This window comes from Polypterus senegalus, chromosome 3 (assembly GCF_016835505.1).
Source record: "Polypterus senegalus isolate Bchr_013 chromosome 3, ASM1683550v1, whole genome shotgun sequence".
In the NCBI taxonomy this organism is placed as follows: Eukaryota; Metazoa; Chordata; class Cladistia; order Polypteriformes; family Polypteridae; genus Polypterus; species Polypterus senegalus.
In genome coordinates, this window is record NC_053156.1 from 21,089,772 (window position 1) to 21,108,643 (window position 18,872).

The window sequence follows — 18,872 nt, forward strand, 5'->3', positions numbered from 1 at the left end:
CCAGATGAACAACTTCTTCAACAGGTTTGACCACCCTAACCTGCTCTCACCTCGGAGTACTGCACCCTCCACCCATCCTTCTGCTGATACCAGCATAGGTGAGACATCCCTGCCCACAATTACAGCAGCCCAGGTGAGCAGAGAGCTGAGGAGACTTCGTGCCAGCAAAGGAGCGGGTCCAGATGGTGTATCGCCACGACTGCTGAAGGCCTGTGTGTTGGAACTGGGGAGTCCTCTACAACGCATCTTCAACCTAAGCCTGGAACAGGTTAGAGTCCCGAGGCTTTGGAAAACGTCTTGTATCACCCCAGTCCCAAAGGTATCAAGTCCTAGTGAGCTGAATGACTTCCGGCCTGTCGATCTGACATCACATGTGATGAAGACCATGGAGCGGCTGCTGCTTCACCACCTGAGGCCACAGGTCCACCATGCCCTCGACCCTCTGCAGTTCGCATACCAGGAGAAAGTGGGAGCAGAGGATGCCATCATCTATATGCTACAGCGATCCCACTCCCACTTGGACAGAGGCAGTGGTGCTCTAAGAATTATGTTTCTGGACTTCTCTAGCGCCTTCAACACCATCCAACCTCTGCTCCTCAGGGACAAGCTGACAGAGATGGGAGTAGACTCATACCTGGTGGCATGGATCGTGGACTATCTTACAGACAGACCTCAGTATGTGCATCTCAGGAACTGCAGGTCTGACATTGTAGTCAGCAGCACAGGAGCACCTCAGGGGACTGGACTTTCTCTGGTCCTGTTCAGCCAACATACATCGGACTTCCAATACAACTCGGAGTCCTGCCACATGTAAAAGTTCGCTGATGACACTGCTATGGTGGGCTGCATCAGGAGTGGGCAGGAGGAGGAGTATAGGAACCTAATCAAGGACTTTGTTAAATGTTGTGACTCAAACCACCTACACCTGAACACCAGCAAAACCAAGGAGCTGGTGGTGGATTTTAGGAGGACCAGGCCCCTCATGGACCCTGTGGTCATCAGAGGTGACTGTGTGCAGAGGGTGCAGACCTATAAATACCAGGGAGTGCAGCTGGATGATAAATTGGACTGGACTGCCAATCCTGATGATCTGTGCAAGAGAGGACAGAGCCGACTATACTTCCTTAGAAGACTGGCGTCCTTCAACATCTGCAATAAGATGCTGCAGATGTTCTATCAGATGGTTGTGGCGAGCGCCCTCTTCTATGCGTGGTATGCTTTGGAGGCAGCATAAAGAAGAAGGACGCCTCATGCCTGGACAAACTGGTGAGGAAGGCAGGATCTATTGTAGGCACAGAGCTGGACAGTTTAACATCTGTGGCAGAGCGACGGGCGCTGAGCAGACTCCTGTCAATCATGGAGAGTCCACTGCATCCACTGAACAGGCTCATCTCCAGACAGAGGAGCAGCTTCAGCGACAGACTGCTGTCACCGTCCTGCTCCACTGACAGACTGAGGAGACCCCACACTATGCGACTCTTCAATTCCACCCGGGGGAGTAAACGTTAACATTATACAAAGTTATTGTCTGTTATACCTGCATTGTTATCACTCTTGAATTTAATATTGTGTTTATCAGTATGCTGCTGCTGGAGTCTGTGAATTTCCCCTTGGGATTAATAAAGTATCTATCTATCTATCTATCTATCTATCTATCTATCTATCTATCTATCTATCTATCTATCCATCTATCACATTATAAATCCATCTATCACATTATAAAGTGCCTTTCATTATCTATCTATCTATCTATCTATCTATTATATAGTGCATTTCATATCTATCTATCTATCTATCTATTATATAGTGCCTTTCATATCTATCTATCTATCTATCTATCTATCTATCTATTCCCCTGGTAGCCACTCACACTCAGGTGACTAACCACACTCTCCACCCCGTATTTAGGGTTAGGGTTAATATCTGTAGCCTGCATTTAGATGGAATTTATTTTATATTGTAAACAGTTTATTTTCCAAAAGTGCAGAAAGAATGAGCAATGAAAGGGATGGAAGAAACGCAGTAGAGCATACTGTTACCACACTTTACAAGCATGGCCATCCCAATTTCTTTTTATGAATTCCTCTTTTTGTGCTCCACTATTTATTAACGTTTGCCAATTTGGCTCTTTAAATTCCCTCCTGACTATGATGGGTGTTTTGTTTTTTTATACAGCTCTGTATGTTCCATCCAGTAAGTGCCACTTTGAACAGCGGTGGTATAAAGGCGAGTGCCCTCAGAACTACCACAACACCTTTACGGGGTCCTGATCACAGGAGATGAGTCGCCTCCACCTGTAGAGATCTTTGACATCCTGCTAACAGAACAGACCACCAGGGCAGGTGTTTCTCATTATTATTGTAATTCCAAAAGGACAAAAACAGGAGAATGGCGATGGGTTTAGTGGGCACTTTAATAAAACTCTTCCACACCAGCCCTCTAGGTTACAAGTGGACCTCGGAAGCAGACTGTGGAGTAAACGAGGAAACGAGACCTGCGGCTCAGGGGCTGAAGAAGCTTTTATACTCATTAGAGAGCTCTGGGTGGATGGAACCAGGGCTTCAAGAACACAACAATGAACTCTTAGGGTAGTTCCAAATAGGGTATGAAGCCCCATCTTGCTCACTGGCCAGGTGAGGTTAGAGTCAAAGTTGGTGGAAGAGAAACCGGAGGTGAGAGAAGTTTTTGGGAACTACAAAGCTGAAATCTGCTTGAACTCTGGCAAATGCACCTGCATACCGCAGAGCACTGAGAGGAAGGTATAATGATAATAATAATAATAATAATAATAATACTTCACATTTATATAGCGCCTTTCTCACTACTCAAAGTGCTTTTCATAGTGAGTGGGGAGCCACTTCAACCACCAGAGCTGTGCATCACCCACCTGGATGATGTGATAGCTGCCATTTTATGCCAGTATGCTCACCACACATGGGCTATCAGTTGGTGAAGCGGTGAGACATAGTTAGCCAATCAGAGACAGGGCTTGATTAGGGGGCCAGAATGACCAGGTCATGGGGGACAATTTCGCCAGGACATCGGGATACACCCTAATCTTTATGAAGGATGCCCAGAGATTTTTCATGGACCACAGAGAGTCAGGACGTTCAGTTTACATCTCATGTGAAGGATGGCACCAAATTTGTTCAACACAGTGTCACTGCACTGGGGAATTGGGATCCACATTCAGACCACTGGGTAAGTGCACCCTGCTGGCCTCACCAACATCTTTTCCTAGACGGTCCCCCATTCAAGTCCTGACCGGGCCTGATCATGCTTAGCTGCAGGTGGACGACCTCTTCTGAAGTGTATGTGGTATGGCTACAGCTTCAAATACAGATGAAGCCTAATGTCACTGCTGCTGGGACCACCTTCAACCTTTACGTTGAGGTGAGAGGGGTTGTCACAGCAGTCATTCATTGACAGCGAGTGTAGATTTTTGGGTTTCTACGCTTTATTTACTTCAGTCTTTGGTTCTCCAGTTGTGCATTTCATTTAGGATTGGTCTGCTGTTGCCTAATTGTTGCCAGTTTTGTTTTACCAATAAATACAACTTCATTTATAAAGATTTCAGCATTGGACTTAACACTTAAGCCAGAAGGTGTATGGTTCCTCTCCACTGTGGGACATTTAAAAGGATATGCTAAACTTATTGGTGGCCCATGGAGTCTGCCTCTGGAGTTCGGAGGCTGGCTGCCTGGGGTGAGGCCACATCTAATTAGCTTGGTGGAGATGCTGGCCTGTTTTGTGTGATTTTTTAGGAGACCTTTTGCCATTTTTGTACCACCCTTCTACAACAATTGTGTCAGGGTGTTTCTAATTCATGCTTTATGTCTCTTTTGTTCATTTTTATTCTTTTTATTTATGTGTGTCATTCTTAGTTTTTCGCTTTGTCTGCATATGTGAGTTGCCCTTTGTTATGTTCCATGTGTTTCGTGGGTGTTTTCCCATTAGGCGGGATTACATGCCAATCACAGCCCAGAATGGCTCTCCACCCAATAAATCAGGAGGGTCTTCCAAAATTCCTGGCGGTTCTTTCGTAACGCACTTAAGAGCGGTGAGTTCTTGTTCTTTTTGTGAAAGCGCTTAATGATTTACTGGAATTTGGACACTTTGTCCTGTATTTCGACTGTTCCTGGGACTTGTGGTTTCATGGGATTACCTTATAATTTGAATTTGGGCAAACCTTATTGCTTTTGTGTTCCATGTAGCTTTGTAATTTTTGTGAAGAATAAATCTTTCATTTTCAGAAGATTCTACAAGTCCTTTTTTGTGTCTAGCCGGGTTTTTTGATAGGATATCCCCCTCTAGTGGACATTTTTGGAGACGGTTTTTTGGATTTGGATGCTTTGGGACCCCTAGTTGTATTTTGGAGTTAAGACTCAAGAGTGCCTCCCTACTGTTGATGGTGGTTGAAACATCTACTTGTGCTTTTACCTGCTTTGGACCGTGTCATGTTGGGATTCTTCATTTTTATTTACATGTGTGCACTTCTCAAAAGCTGTCATGGTCTCTCCTGGGTATCTTTTCTGGGGTTTTCAAACCCAAAGAATCAAATTCTGCAGTTTAGCTGAAGGCTTTATAAAATGTTCAGAATTCTTAACGTTATCTTTTGACACCATTTCGGAGCTGTTATTACTGAAGGTAACCTTTCCCACAATTCATTGGGTGATGATGATGTCATCAATGCCGCTATTTAAAGGACCACCCTATTTAGTTCTCATTTATCTGAGGCGGGATGTAAACCCGTTGATGATTTCTTGGCATTGTCTGGCTATAAAAGACCTCTTTCTTCCTACGTTTTGACTGCAGGTTTGGTGGTGCCCTTTTGTTTTGATGACGCTTGAGATTTCCTTCCAGTTACCAAACTTTGCGCATCTCCGACTACATCGCCTCCTCCGGTTCTTTTCGAAAAATCTTTCTATGTAGGTTAGGCAGAACAAATTGAGCTTTCAGAAGGCTTGTGACTTTTGAAATTGCCATTCTGCCGACACGTTAGGCGTCTTCACTAAGCCTACAAACATCTCCAGACCTTCAGGTCACACCATCCCCGCCTCTGGGGGTCTCCATCACACCTCTAAAACTCTCCACATTACTTTGCTAACCCTGACCAGTGCAACATTTCCTCCTCCGCTTCACATACCTCCAAAACTCTTCTGTTTGCCCTCCTCACTCCCCCTTGCTGGGAACCCCACCCGTCACATGTTTAAACCCCTCGGCTGTGTGGCGAAATCAGCACAAAAGCAGCTGAAGAAAATAAACAATGCCACACTGACTGCACACAGAGGGGTTAAGTGGGGAACCGAAAAGGCTGAATCTTGATAGAAGGCTCTTTGTGCTCCAAGAGTGACTCAGCGGACCCTCAGCCAGCTTCTGGTTCATTTCTGACTTCATCTGATCTGATAGGAACCACATGGGCATTGGGGGGTTTCTGTGGAAACACACACACACACACACACACACACACACACAAACAAAGAAAGGCAATGTTGGGGACGTTTTCCTACACCGTCTGCGGGTCCAGAGTCGTGCTGACAGACTACAGTGGTCTTGTCAGTGGTCCCACATTTAAACGTCCTGTGAAGCAGCCAGTGTCCGTCTTTCCATCCAAGTCTCTAATTACACAATATTGTGCACCGGTTACCCTGACAACCCCCCGACTAGGAAACTCGCCCGGCTCTATTGGGAAAAGGCGTCTTTGAATGAAGTGTAGCAGAATAACACGGAAAGCTTGTTTTATTTTTTCTTTCCTTTCTTCCCCTGGCATTCATTCATTTCGGTACGTTTCTCTTTTTCTGAAGGATCTTACAAAATGAACCATTCTCACGGCCTCTTGATCATCAAGGATGCATTAGGGCCGCCCTCATCTTACTGGATTGCGCCTGACAGGGAGGGTTTCTTAAAATGGGACATCTACAGGGGTCTCCCTTGAGAGTAAAGACTCTTCGAAATGTCGATCATGGCAAACATCAAGCTACTCCAGAACGGTGCTCTTCAGCCATCCATTACTAACCCACCTCGTCCAGGCACACAAGGCAAGTGTCCAGGAGCATTGGGCATAAAAGGTGGTATGGTAACCCATTCTACACGGGGTGTCCCAGCATGCCCCCTTCAAACACAATGTTGAGTCTGTGTTCTGTATGGCAGATCTGAGAACGTCCCACACGAGAGGGTGGGCATCAAATTAAAACAGGTGAGAGTTCAGGGAGTGGTGTGTGGACGGGTGCAGAATTGGCACAGACACAGAAAGCAGAGGGCGATGGTGCGAGGAACGTCATCAGAACAGGATAACTTCTAGACTGCTAAGGAGCTACCGAGGGATTTGAAAACTGAAGAGGGAGAAGAGCTGCACCGATTTAAAAAAGCAGAAATTAAACAAATCACCAGGAGCAGGTAGCAATTATCAAAGAGTTTTGAAGAAGATTTAAACCCTTGGCACATGTTTTTAAGAAGTTCATGTGCAGTGGGGACATTTGTAAAGGGCTGGGAAGTGAAAAAATATTATCCTGTTATATAAAAAAGTTGATCAGGCCAGTAAGCTTAATATGCTTCACAGGTGAATTAATGGAAAGAATTATTACGGAAAAGATGGAGCAGCACATGACCAGAATACATGAACAATCAGCATCGGAGGTCGTGTTTCACTGATATGCTGGAATTCTATGAGGAAGCAACAAAAGCAGCCAATCACTCCATCGGATATTATTTATCTTGACTTTCAGGTCTGTAGTACTAGGGTGTTGTGCTGTGTTAGCCATTATGGATGAAATGAGAAGTCGGGCAAAATGGCACCTTGTATTGGCTAACTAAAAAGATTACATCTTATTACATCTCGCCTGCAGAAGGGGCCTGAGTTGCCTCGAAAGCTTACATACTGAAATCTTTTTAGTTTGCCAATATAAAGAGTCATTTTGCTCGACTTCTCATTTCTTGATCTTCAGCAAGCATTTGATGAAGTGCCACATGAGAGGTTGGGCATCTGTTGTGATGTGAGATTTTGCATATAACTTGATAAATATTTTGTATGTCTTTATTTGTAATTTAGTGTTACTTTAGTGAGAAGCATTCGTGTTTAAACCCCCCCGCCTTTACGACTGAGTCTCTTTATAATTTTACGACAGAGTTGGGGGGGAATGTGCTTTAAACCAGCTTGGTGAGTGATTCTCTGCTAAAGTCTTTCAACTCCCACAAAAAAGCCAGGTTGCCTAACTGGCAAACATTAGCTCAACAAATGGTTTTGGGGGGTTGCAGGTGTTAAGATGTACTATTTCCCCCCATTGGTCTGAGGTGCGGCTGTTTGGAATTGACTTGTCTCAGAGGCCTACTATGACGTCCTATTGGCTCTAGGGGTTGGACAGAACATCTATAAATGTACTTGCCTAACCTCACACTATCTCTCTCTTACTAACATCTGATGAAGGAAAGGACAACACCACGAAGAGCACAGCTCGGCAGCCATATTGAACAGGCATGCGGCGAGCTGACTACAAATGATGCCTTAACTAGAGACATTTTAAGTAACTACAAGTCTGTGTGCCGCCTGAACTACACATCACCATTTAATCAGGTTGTATGGTTGCCAATATTGAAATGTACTTTGCATATTGTTATTATTTATGAATATTATCAATAATACATTATTTTGTGTGTAACTTAACTCCTGCTTGTCTTTTTACTATACCTAATTGCCTGAGGTTATAGATATAGAAGGGACGATGGGGAGAAGTTATATACTATAATACCTTATAGACAGTGGTAACTCTGTGAGAATAGAAATTCTGACAAAGGCTACATATTAATAATACAATAGTGGAAAGTAGAGTAATATATTAAGACAAAACAGCATCAAAATATAATAGGTGGCAGTTCAGGGTGATGTGTGAAGAACTGGCTCATCCACAAGAAGCACAGGATGATGGCGCGAGGAACCTCATCAGAATGGCACAACCTCTGGACTACTAAAGAGCTACCGAGGGATTTAAAAAACTGAAAAGGGAGAAGAGCTGCTCCGATTAAACAGGCTGAAATCAAACAAATCACCATTTATCAAAGAGGGTTGGAGAAGGTTAATAAGTGCGGATTTAAACCCTCGGCACATATTTTTAAGAATTAATAATAATAATAATATTACATTTTATTTATATTACTCTTTATATAAAGGGCTGGGAAATAGCAAATATTATCCTGTTGTATAAAAAAGGTGATCAGGCCATTGAGCTTATAGTGCATCACAGGTGAATTAATGGAAAGAATTATTACAGAAAAGATGGAGCAGCACATGACCAGAATACATGAACAATCAGCATCGGAGGTCGTGTTTCACTGATATGCTGGAATTCTATGAGGAAGCAACAAAAGCAGCCAATCACTCCATCAGATATTATTTATCTTGACTTTCAGGTCTGTAGTACTAGGGTGTTGTGCTGTGTTAGCCATTATGGATGAAATGAGAAGTCGAGCAAAATGACACCTTGTATTGGCTAACTAAAAAGATTACATCTTATTACATCTCGCCTGCAGAAGGGGCCTGAGTTGCCTCGAAAGCTTACATACTGAAATCTTTTTAGTTTGCCAATATAAAGAGTCATTTTGCTCGACTTCTCATTTCTTGATTTTCAGAAAGCATTTGATGAGGTGCCACATAAGAGGGTGGGCATCAAACTAAACAGGGTGTGGTGTGGCGATGGGTGCAGAATTGGCTCAGACACACAAAGCAGAGGGTGATGGCGTGAGGAACCTCATCAGAATTGGCCAATGTTAAGAGTGGTGTCCAGCAGGGGGCAGTGCAGGGGCTGCTGCTATTTTTAATATATAGAAATGATCTAAATAAGAATATAAGTAACACGCTGGTTAACTATGTAGACGATACCAAGATAGGTGGGATTGGCAGATAATCTGGAATCTGATGAATCATCGCAGAGGGACTTGGACAGCAGACAGGCTTGGGCAGATTTGTTGAAGATGAAATTTAATGTCAGTAGGCAAGTTATGCTCCAATGCGTGGTGACAGGTAAACTGACTCAAACAGAGGCTGGTGCGTCAGTGAGGAGGGCCCTGCCCGGCTCACTACTCCTAAGGTTCCACACCCCACCCCTCGACCCACTATGTCTCTCTTGGGTTCACGCACATAAATCGGTACCACAAGCGAACTATGATACTTAGCGAGATGAGAAAACCAAATTATAGAAAAAAAAACAATCTAAATCCGTTAAGTAGTTCTCTTGTGAAAAGCGGACAGACAGACAGACAGACATTGGATTTTATATATATATATACATATATATATATTGCATAGTTTACTGTCAAATAATGCAAAGAGTATGCGACACGTGTTTCACCCTTGTTTGGGCTCATCAGGCGTACACACTCTACTGCTCCCCTTGTGGGGATCGAACCTTGGACATCAGCGTCAGAAATGAAGTGCCTTTACACTGTGTCATGGCGTGTGGTTCGTTTATTTGACAGCCTGTAGATCGGAGTAATTATATTCATTGCATTCGTAGTCTGAGTCCCAACCTGATTGTATAGGTAGTTTGCCATTCGGCAAACATTCATCACGGGTTAACCACACATACAATCACGTCGGTATACTGTGGCGAGCAGCTGGGGGCGGTACCCAGCCGGGATGCCTGGAAGGACTGGGAGAGGGAGGGACTACACCTCCTCCGGACCACGAAAGGGTAGCCACCCTGGTTGGTATGGGGACCACGGGAACAGGGCATGGAAGCTCAACCCTGTGTTGGTTACAAAACCATGGGTGTCCACCTGTCTGTGTCCGGGCTGGATCTCACAATATATATCTATATCTACATATATATATATATATCTCTATATATATATATATATATATATATATATATATATATATATATATATATATATATATGGAGAGAGAGAGAGAGAGAGAGAGATTAAGTCATAATCATTTTTCTTTAATGAATCCAATGCACTTCCATAATGTTGTTATGACTCTGATTCGAATTTTTTTTTTGAAATGAATATGTATTTAACAGTTATTAAAATTACATGAGATGTCCCCCATGACCCACCTTTTAATGATATCCTGGCCCCACCACTACTGTTGCTCTCCTGCACCATCCGCACACTCCTCAGACAAGTGACATCGCCAACCCGAACTGCAGGACTACACCAGAGTCCCCATGTGAATGACACAGAGTGCCAAGTCTTCACTTCATTCAAACATGAAGTTGCTTTTCTGTCGCTTCCTCAACGCCTTGACCTAAATCTCTAAATCTGCCTTACGCAAGCGCTACGCCGGCCACTGCCCCTCATGCTTCCTGCGCATTTAGGCAGATTGCGATCAGGAAGGCGGCCGGTGCCATTTCCAGAGTTGGCTGCCTGTTGGACACAAACTTGGCAGGGCTTTCAAAGTGGCTCATCGGTGATAAGGCAACGGGGCACACAGGCTGTGGATGACCCCGAAGGCCCAAAGGAAATGCTTCTGCGCGTCTGAAATGACAAACGACCTCCATACTGTGCTTTTATCACAAAATGTCAAACACGCATAACGTCAGCCCAGAGGTTAAACAGAAGTCAAGGAGTCGCCAGGTTCACATGCCAGCTCAACCCTGCGAGCCCCACTGGGAGAGCCTGACAGAGGAATGCGGCTCGGGATGGACATGCCTACTCACCTTGGCTTCGCATTTCTTGTGCGCTGCTGTCTTACACACTGTGGAGAGAAAAGATAAAAAGAAAGAATCTCAGTTGGGGAGAAGATCTGCCTTAAAAGGAGCTGAGCTCATGATTCATTAAAGGAATATTCCACCCAAAAATTAGATATACATTTACTTTCTCGTATACAAAGTATAGGGAAAGTATTGTAATCATCCAAAAATTCGATGTCGAGATTTTGAAGAATCTCGATGTTTGAGGCCTCCCGGAGGCCAAAAATACAGTTTTTGGAATCATGTATGTGTGTGTATAAACACTATAACTTGAGTACACTTTCACTTAGGTCAACCAATATTGCATACAAGTGTTAGGTACAAAACGTAGATTTCGATCGACTTTTGGGCTATTTCCGCTAACCAGAAGTGGTACTTTACCTTTTATTCATGCAGCTGCAGAGTCCAGTTTATTCAACTTTGCTTTTATAGTCATTGTTCAATATATTATTAACAAGTTGTGCCCCGCGGCTCCACCCGCGTATTAGTGAAACAGGACAGTGAGTAGGGCAACGCCCCGCCTTGCCCGGCTCCCCACTCCTGACATCACACTTCCCCCTCCCTTCGGCCTGCAGCCTCTGTCTTGGATTAGCACTAATAAATCGCTCCTGCAAGCAAACTTTGATTCTTAGCGCGATGGGAGAAGTCGCAAAATCAACCAGAATGTTCAAGCAAATCATAGAAGATTAAGTTAAGTAGTTCTCTCGTTCGCTAGCTAAGCGGAGGTAAGGTTACGCCCCGATGCGGCTGCGTGAGTGATGAGGGCCCCGCACATCCCCTCAGCCCGCTCTGTGTCTCTCGGATTTGCGCAAGCAAACTATGATACTTGGCACAATGAGAGAAGTCGCAAAATCAACCGGAATGTTCAAGCAAATTATAGAAAAAAAAGCCTGATCAAAATCCGTTAAATAGTTCTCTCATTCGCTAGCTAAGCATAGGTTAAGTACACGCCCCGATGCTGGCACGTGAGTGAGGAGGTCCCCGCCCCCATCCCTTCGGCCCACAGCTTCTGTCTCGGATTTGCCCGACTATATCGTTGCCGTAAGCGAACTATGACACTTGCGATGAAACACGTTGTAAAATCAACTGGAATGTTCAAGAAAATTATAGAAAAAAAAAAGATCTAAATCTGTTAAGTCGTACTATCATGAAAAGCGGAGAGACAGACAGACAGACATTGGATTTTATATATATAGAGATTTGATTTGTTGTTGATGGTTCTTTAATGTACATAATATAAAAATACAAATCATTATCTTGTGGTTTACTCCTCAAATATCCATCGCCGTATCTGAGTATACAAGAAAGTCCAGCAGAGATCACGCCCGGTTCCAGTTCCTTCCCTCATGTGTTTTGTAGTTAAGGCCGAGAAATTTCTCACCTGAGGTTTTCATGCAGAAGTGAAGATTCGGACGTCACAGAAGTCTATGGTGACCAATGTTGGATACCAGCAAATAGAAACATCTCACATAAGCAGGTCGTCCAGTTGTATGCTCATAATCTTCCAAACGCATGGCTTTTTACTAAAACATTGTTAAGCCTTAGCTACTCACACTGGCGTATCCTTTTAATTAAACCTACCGGCAGCTTCCGCCGTCAACGCTTGACCCACCACAAGTCCAGTGTCACAATGGTTTCCCTCCAGTGTTCCCTCAGCCAGTTTTTACGAGTGGATACACAGTCGCTAGTTCCACATGGTGGCGTTTGATACTTATGTATGTATGACAACGACGAGATGTTCATCTTGCAGTGACTTTATCTGCAAAGAACATTCAACAACGGAATTGAAATGCGATCCGTGTGCAAATCCTGCCGTGGATGAAGGTGCGACCGGTAACGAATGAGCACCAGAGAAGTGGATCAGGTTTAGTTTCAGTGTGGTGACACCCTGACTATGGAAGGACCGGGGGAGAGAGTATTTCCAGGTCAGTTTCTTCCCCGTATCGACAGAGGGCAGCCCCCCTTTGATATGGGTCATAAGCATGGGAGCTCAACCCTGCTGGAACCCGTGGACACCGCAAGGGGGCACATGGATGCTTTTAGGGCCCTACTCCGGAAGTGCGGCCGGAAGAACCTCGTTGGGGCCAGTCACCAGAAGTCAATGGCCAGAGTTGGGAGAAAGAGGATGAAGCCTTAGGAGAAGTGAAGGTGGAAGGACTGGCGGCAAAAGGGACTGCGTGGTGTTGGTGCTGAACTGTTAATAAACTTTGGGCTGTGTGGCAATTGGTGTCCTGCCTGTTTGTGTCGGGGATAGAATGGCTGTACGCACCCTGGGCATCACAACAGATAGTCCTAGACTGTGTCATATTATTATAGTAATGTGGTATTAAATAACAGTAAAAACATGTACAACTTAAAACGATTGCATTATTTTAAATTACAACATCACATCATTCATATAAATAGCCATTTTAACAGTGGTGCATAAAGTACACCACGCGAGTACTTATGAGAAACGGTGTGAGTAGTTAAATAATTCCGGAAGGCCCTAACGAGCATTTGAATTGAAGACCCGCCTCCCCCTCATTCATTGGTCCAACCCAGTAACGGCTTAACTCATTGGCTAACACTGCACAGTGTAAAGTTCACTGAGAGGCCGCATCAACAAGGTAGTGTGGTGGCTCTGTGGCCAAGGGTCTGCGCTGGTATCTGGACGGTTGTTGGCTCAAATCCCACTACTGCCAGAAAGGATGTTCCTCTGTTGGGCCTTAACCAGAAAATTGCTCCCTGCACTCCAAAGGTCACGTGAAAAGACAGTTTCTCCTCAGGGATTAATAAAGGGTATGAAATAAAAAAAAAAAATTCAGATGTGAGCGTCACTAGGCCTTGTGCCTGAGGAACCAAGTTACCCAAGTGATCCGATAACATTTTAGTAATGATTTACCGCTCTGATCTTTCTGATCATAAAAGAGGTCATTACGATAGCAATCGATGAGAAGAATTCAAAATGAACTGCAGAATTACGGTATGGTGTCAAACTCCAGGCCTGGAGGGCCGCAGTGGGTGCAGGTTTTCTTTCTAACCCTTTTCCTAATCGGTGTCCAGTTTTCACTGCACCTCTATTTTAATAGCCCTGTTTTTTAAGGATTAAGTCTTCTGAATGAATTCTTTTCTTCATTAAATGGCAGCCAAACAGAAATGGGACATGAAACGAGCCAACAGTTGACCAGCTAAATTGGGGCTTCAAACTCCAACCAGTTCCTTAATGAGACGCTGATTCTTGCTGTTAATTAAACCCGTTATTCAATTCCATGGCTTGTTGCTGCTCTCTTTCTGCCACAGCAGACATTTCCAGAACTGTTGATATTCTGTTTTTATTTCTAAGAACTCCTAAAATGTTTTGGTAACCTGAGGGATCAACCTTACTGAGACCTTCATCTTTATTTTCAGATTTTGCTTGATGGGTGCAGGTGAGCTGGTCGTGTCCTGCTTGTTTTATGTCTCATTGCTGTCTGGCTGCTAATTAAGGAAAAAACAACTAAGGGGCCTTAGCTAATTAAAGCTAAGGCTAAAGAAGTTAATTAGCATCAAAAACTGGTCACCAATTAAGAAGATGGTTAGAATGAAAACCTGCAGCCACTGCGGCCCTCCAGGACTGGAGTTCGACACCCCTGCTAGAGTGCTGCCTCGTTCTCTTGTACGATTTGGCTCAAAAACTAATCAGCACATCATCAGCTCTTCACAGACTTAAGATTTTAAGACTTGTACGTATTTCTCCATCCAGCCGCTTTAGCTCAAGGAAGTCCTCAAGACACACAGATACACACACACCCATCATCGAGATATCAATGTTTTCGGTATCAGGGGACCCTAAAACATCGAGATTCGTCAAAATAAAAATGATAAAAATTTTTGATGAATCTAAAGATCCCCCACAGACAATAGTAGGTTTTGGGGGGGGGTTTGCTTCGCAAAGCAAAAACAAACAAATAAAAGTTAAAAAAGAACTGAAAAGTTTATGAGCAGCTAGAGGTCAGCTCACCCGTGCAGATCCACAGACCACCATTAAATGATCCCAGTTATTTCAAACGCTGTCATGATTTACTTTCAGTTTTTACTTTTCTTTCTCGTATTTTCACTTTTCTTTGTCCCGTTTAGGGTTTTAATTATCCGTCGAACCCACTTCTGGAATTCTCTTGTTTAAAGGGTCCTAAAAACACCTGACATCTTGCTGGGATGCCAGTTTGTTTCCACACACATGCCGCCATTTTTGTGCTGTATTGTTATAAGCCAGCGTTTCTCAACCTTTAAGTATTTGCGACCCGAGTTTTCATAACAGTTGTAATCGCGCTCCCCTAACGCTTTTTTGAAACCCTGATAAAATTTATTCCTATATTTTTTGCTGCCGATACACCTCTACAAGTTTTATTATGCCTACTTAACATTTATCGACATTTATCTAACACCATATTTATTTTTCTAGTATCAGAATGTAGTTTAAGTTAATCTGCGTTGGTTTCAATAGAGGAATTTTTCATATTTCCGATTCTTGTTTTCTTTTTTTCACATCTTGGCGCCCGTTTTATTTGCTATTTCAGCCACAGGTTGAGAACCGCCGTTGTAAGCAGTTGCTATTGTGTTGCTACAGGTGACGTCTGGGGTCAAAGATAACTGCATTGGTCATCCCACTATCCGTGACTGGTTAACAAGCCTTTCCTTGCATGGTCAGGGATCGTAAAGCAGATAGTAAAGACAGCTGAGAAGATCATCGGTGTCTCTCTTCCTTCCATCATGGACATTTACACCATTCTCTGCATCCACAAAGCCACCAGCATTGTGAATGACCCAACACACCCTTCACACTCACTCTTTACACTCCTGCCATTGGGAAAAAAGGTACCGAAGCATTCAGCAGAATGGGTCACAGTTTTTTCCCCCCTGAACACTCATGGAGCGGTCTGATATCTGATACATGTGTTCTTCTCTGCAATGTTGCACATGGTGGCACATGTTTGCACACTTGACTCACATGCACCTTGTTATATATTATATGTCTTTATGTGTCATGGATTCTTCGGTGTCCTGTGCTCTACAGTATGTTGCACCGTGGTCCTGGAGGAACGTTGTTTCGTTTCACTGTATGCTCTATGACTGTATGTGGATGAAATGACAATAAAGACTCTTGAATCTTGGTGGTCTGCGCTTGCAGGTTGATTTAACAGGATCTGTGCTTCGTCGTTTCTGACTCTCAGTTTTGGTGAAAGACAGGAGGACGCGCACTTGTTGTTAAAGAGTCAAGGCTCGGCTCTCGAATCGCAGTCTTTTCTTCTCTGCTCCTGAACAGGCGATACAAAAACGCCTTCCATTTTCATTCGCTAGAAAGTTTTCCAGACATGGTTTATTTAAACAATATTTTAGTAAAAATATACGCGTTTGAAACATTACGAGCATACAACTGGGTGACATGACATGAGTAATGTGAGATTTTTCCATGGACATTTTGACCAGCAAAACCAAGGAGCTGGTGGTGGATTTTAGGAGGCCCAGGCCCCTCATGGACCCCGTGATCATCAGAGGTGACTGTGCACAGGGTGCAGACCAATAAATACCTGGGAGTGCAGCTGGATGATAAATTGGACTGGACTGCCAATACTGATGTTCTGTGTAAGAAAGGTCAGAGCCGACTATACTTCATTAGAAGGCTGGTGTCCTTCAACATCTGCAATAAGATGCTACAGATGTTCTATCAGACGGTTGTGGCGAGCGCCCTCATCTACATGGTGGTATGCTGGGGAGGCAGCATAAAGAAGAGGGACGCCTCACGCCTGGACAAACTGGTGAGGAAGGCAGGCTCTATTGTAGGCACGGAGCTGAACAGTCTGACATCAGTGGCAGAGCGACGGGCGCTGAGCAGACTCCTGTCAATCATGGAGGATCAACTGCATCCACTGAACAGGATCATCTCCAGACAGAGGAGCAGCTTCAGCGACAGACAGACTGCTGTCACCGTCCTGCTCCACTGACAGACTGAGGAGACCCACACTATGAGACTCTTCAATTCTTGGGCGGGTAAACATTAACATTATTGTTAAGTTATTGTCTGTTATACCTGCATTGTTATCACTCTTTAATTTAATATTGTTTATTATCAGTATGCTGCTGCTGGAGTATGTGAATTTAACCTTGGGATTAATAAAGTATCTATCTATCTATCTATCTATCTATCTATCATATAGTGCCTTTCACATCTATCTATTGTGGAGGATGGCCGGCCATTTATCCTGGCCAATACCCCCAAGCCGCCAGGTGGAGCCCTCCTTGCAGCATGGAGGTCCCCAGAAGACCAGCAGGGCATCATGGACAATGTGGTTTTTATGCACAGCCCTGCTGGATGCCATGGGGGCCACAAGAGGGAGCTGCAGGGAGGACCGAAGATTTCTTTGTGCCCTATGACCCGGAAGTTCGTCATAGGAAGAGCGACGGGCTTCCAGGTTGAAGAAATGATCTTTTACCTGACCCGGAAGTGATTGGGAATCACATGGACTGGGGATTGGAAACACTTCCGGGTCAGGAGATATAAAAGGACAGTGAGAGCTCCCAGACGGCGAGCTGAGCTGGGTGGAAGGGTGGCAACGCGTCTGGGAGCTGGAGGATTGGTTTATTGTATTAGTTATTGTGTAGTATATGAGTATTGTGGAGGAGAGGGTGCTTGGTGCACTGTGGAGATTTAATAAAGTCAATATTTGGACTTTTACCTGGTGTCTGGAGTCATGGACAGGAGTTCAAGAGAGCGAGAGCGCCCCCTATCTACCACACTATGTATCTATTATATAGTGCCTTTCATATCTATCTGTCTGTTATATAGTGCCTTTCATATCTATCTATCTATCTGTTATATAGTGCCTTTCACATCTATTTATCTATCTATCATATAGTGCCTTTCATATCTATCTATCTATCTGTTATATAGTGCCTTTCATATCTATCTATCTATCTATCTATCTATCTATCTATCTATCTATCTATCTATCTATCTATCTATCTATCTATCTATCATTTGCTGTTATCCAGCCTTTGTCCCCATAGACGCCATTTATAACAGCAACATCACTATTTCTGTTCTGTTGCAAAACATGAGATTACATTTTTTTCGGCCATCACTACTACAAACCACATGGGGTAAGTAACATATAAAATATCGTTTTGTTTTTAGCGTACGCCCCACACATACTGCAGGAATGGCTGTTTCAGTCAGGAATTGGGGCTGATATAACATGTATAACTAACCGTGTGCACACTTGACACACACATACACACACACACACACTAAAGACATGCCCGTACACCGGGGGTCCTGGAGGGCCACAGTGACTGCAGGTATAGAAAAATGTATTCCTGAAATTGGTAATTGTATCAGTATTAGAAGCGCATGAGAAAAGTAGGCACTATATTTCACCACGCATTAAGATGTAAGAATTAGGATTGAAAAGACTTATGCTTACATATTTTTTTTTATTCTGTATGAGGAAGAAACCACCAATAGTTCATTAAGCCAAAGGTGAAATGTGCAGGAGAGCTGGAAGAGGACAAGCCCCTCGGACAGAGAGGGAATGTGAGGGCTGATCTAGTAGGCCTTATCAGACAGACATGATGGACAGAGAGGGGTTTGACACCCCCTCAGCTGAGACATAATGGTGGAATGAATTAGAGGCAGAACTACAGCAGGGGAATGGTAAGAGTCCGATGACTTGTGTGATAAGAACTGTGATAAATGTAAGCGCTGCCTATGGCCGCTCGCTCTTCCCATCTGAAGCGAGTCTGTATGTGCGCCATACGATAAATCTCGATTCTGCTGCCTGTCCCGAGACTCCAAGTTCCAACACCCGCCTGATTGAACACAGGTTTTCATTTTAACCCTTTTCTTAATGAGTGACCTGTTTTTACTGCTAATTCACTTCTTTTGAATTCATTTTAATTGACTCAGACCCCTTAAGTGTTTCTTTTTTCCGAATTAGCAGCCAAATGATAATGAGAGCCAAAACATGACCAGCCAACATCATACAATCATCCAATATCTGAAGATAAAAAAAAGATGAAGGTCTCAAGAATGTTGACCTGCTCAGGTCCACAAAACATTTGACCAGAGCCCTTAAAAAAGAAGAAATCAGCAATTTCAGAAATGTCGGCTATTGCACAACAAGCCATGGAATTAAAGAACGAGTTTAATTAACGAAGAGACTCGGC

The 18,872-nt window shown here is 43.8% G+C and overlaps 1 protein-coding gene across 3 annotated transcripts in view; it reads right to left on the reverse strand.

The window, feature by feature from the left end:
• The window catches only part of LOC120524909 (tensin-2-like), a 218,250-nt gene that overhangs the window by 101,962 nt on the left and 97,416 nt on the right, over window positions 1-18,872 (reverse strand). For all 3 annotated transcript variants that reach the window (XM_039746766.1, XM_039746765.1, XM_039746768.1), the window contains exon 3: window positions 10,656-10,693. In XM_039746766.1, the coding sequence (XP_039602700.1) occupies window positions 10,656-10,693 (38 nt within the window). The remainder of the gene's footprint in view (window positions 1-10,655; window positions 10,694-18,872) is intronic.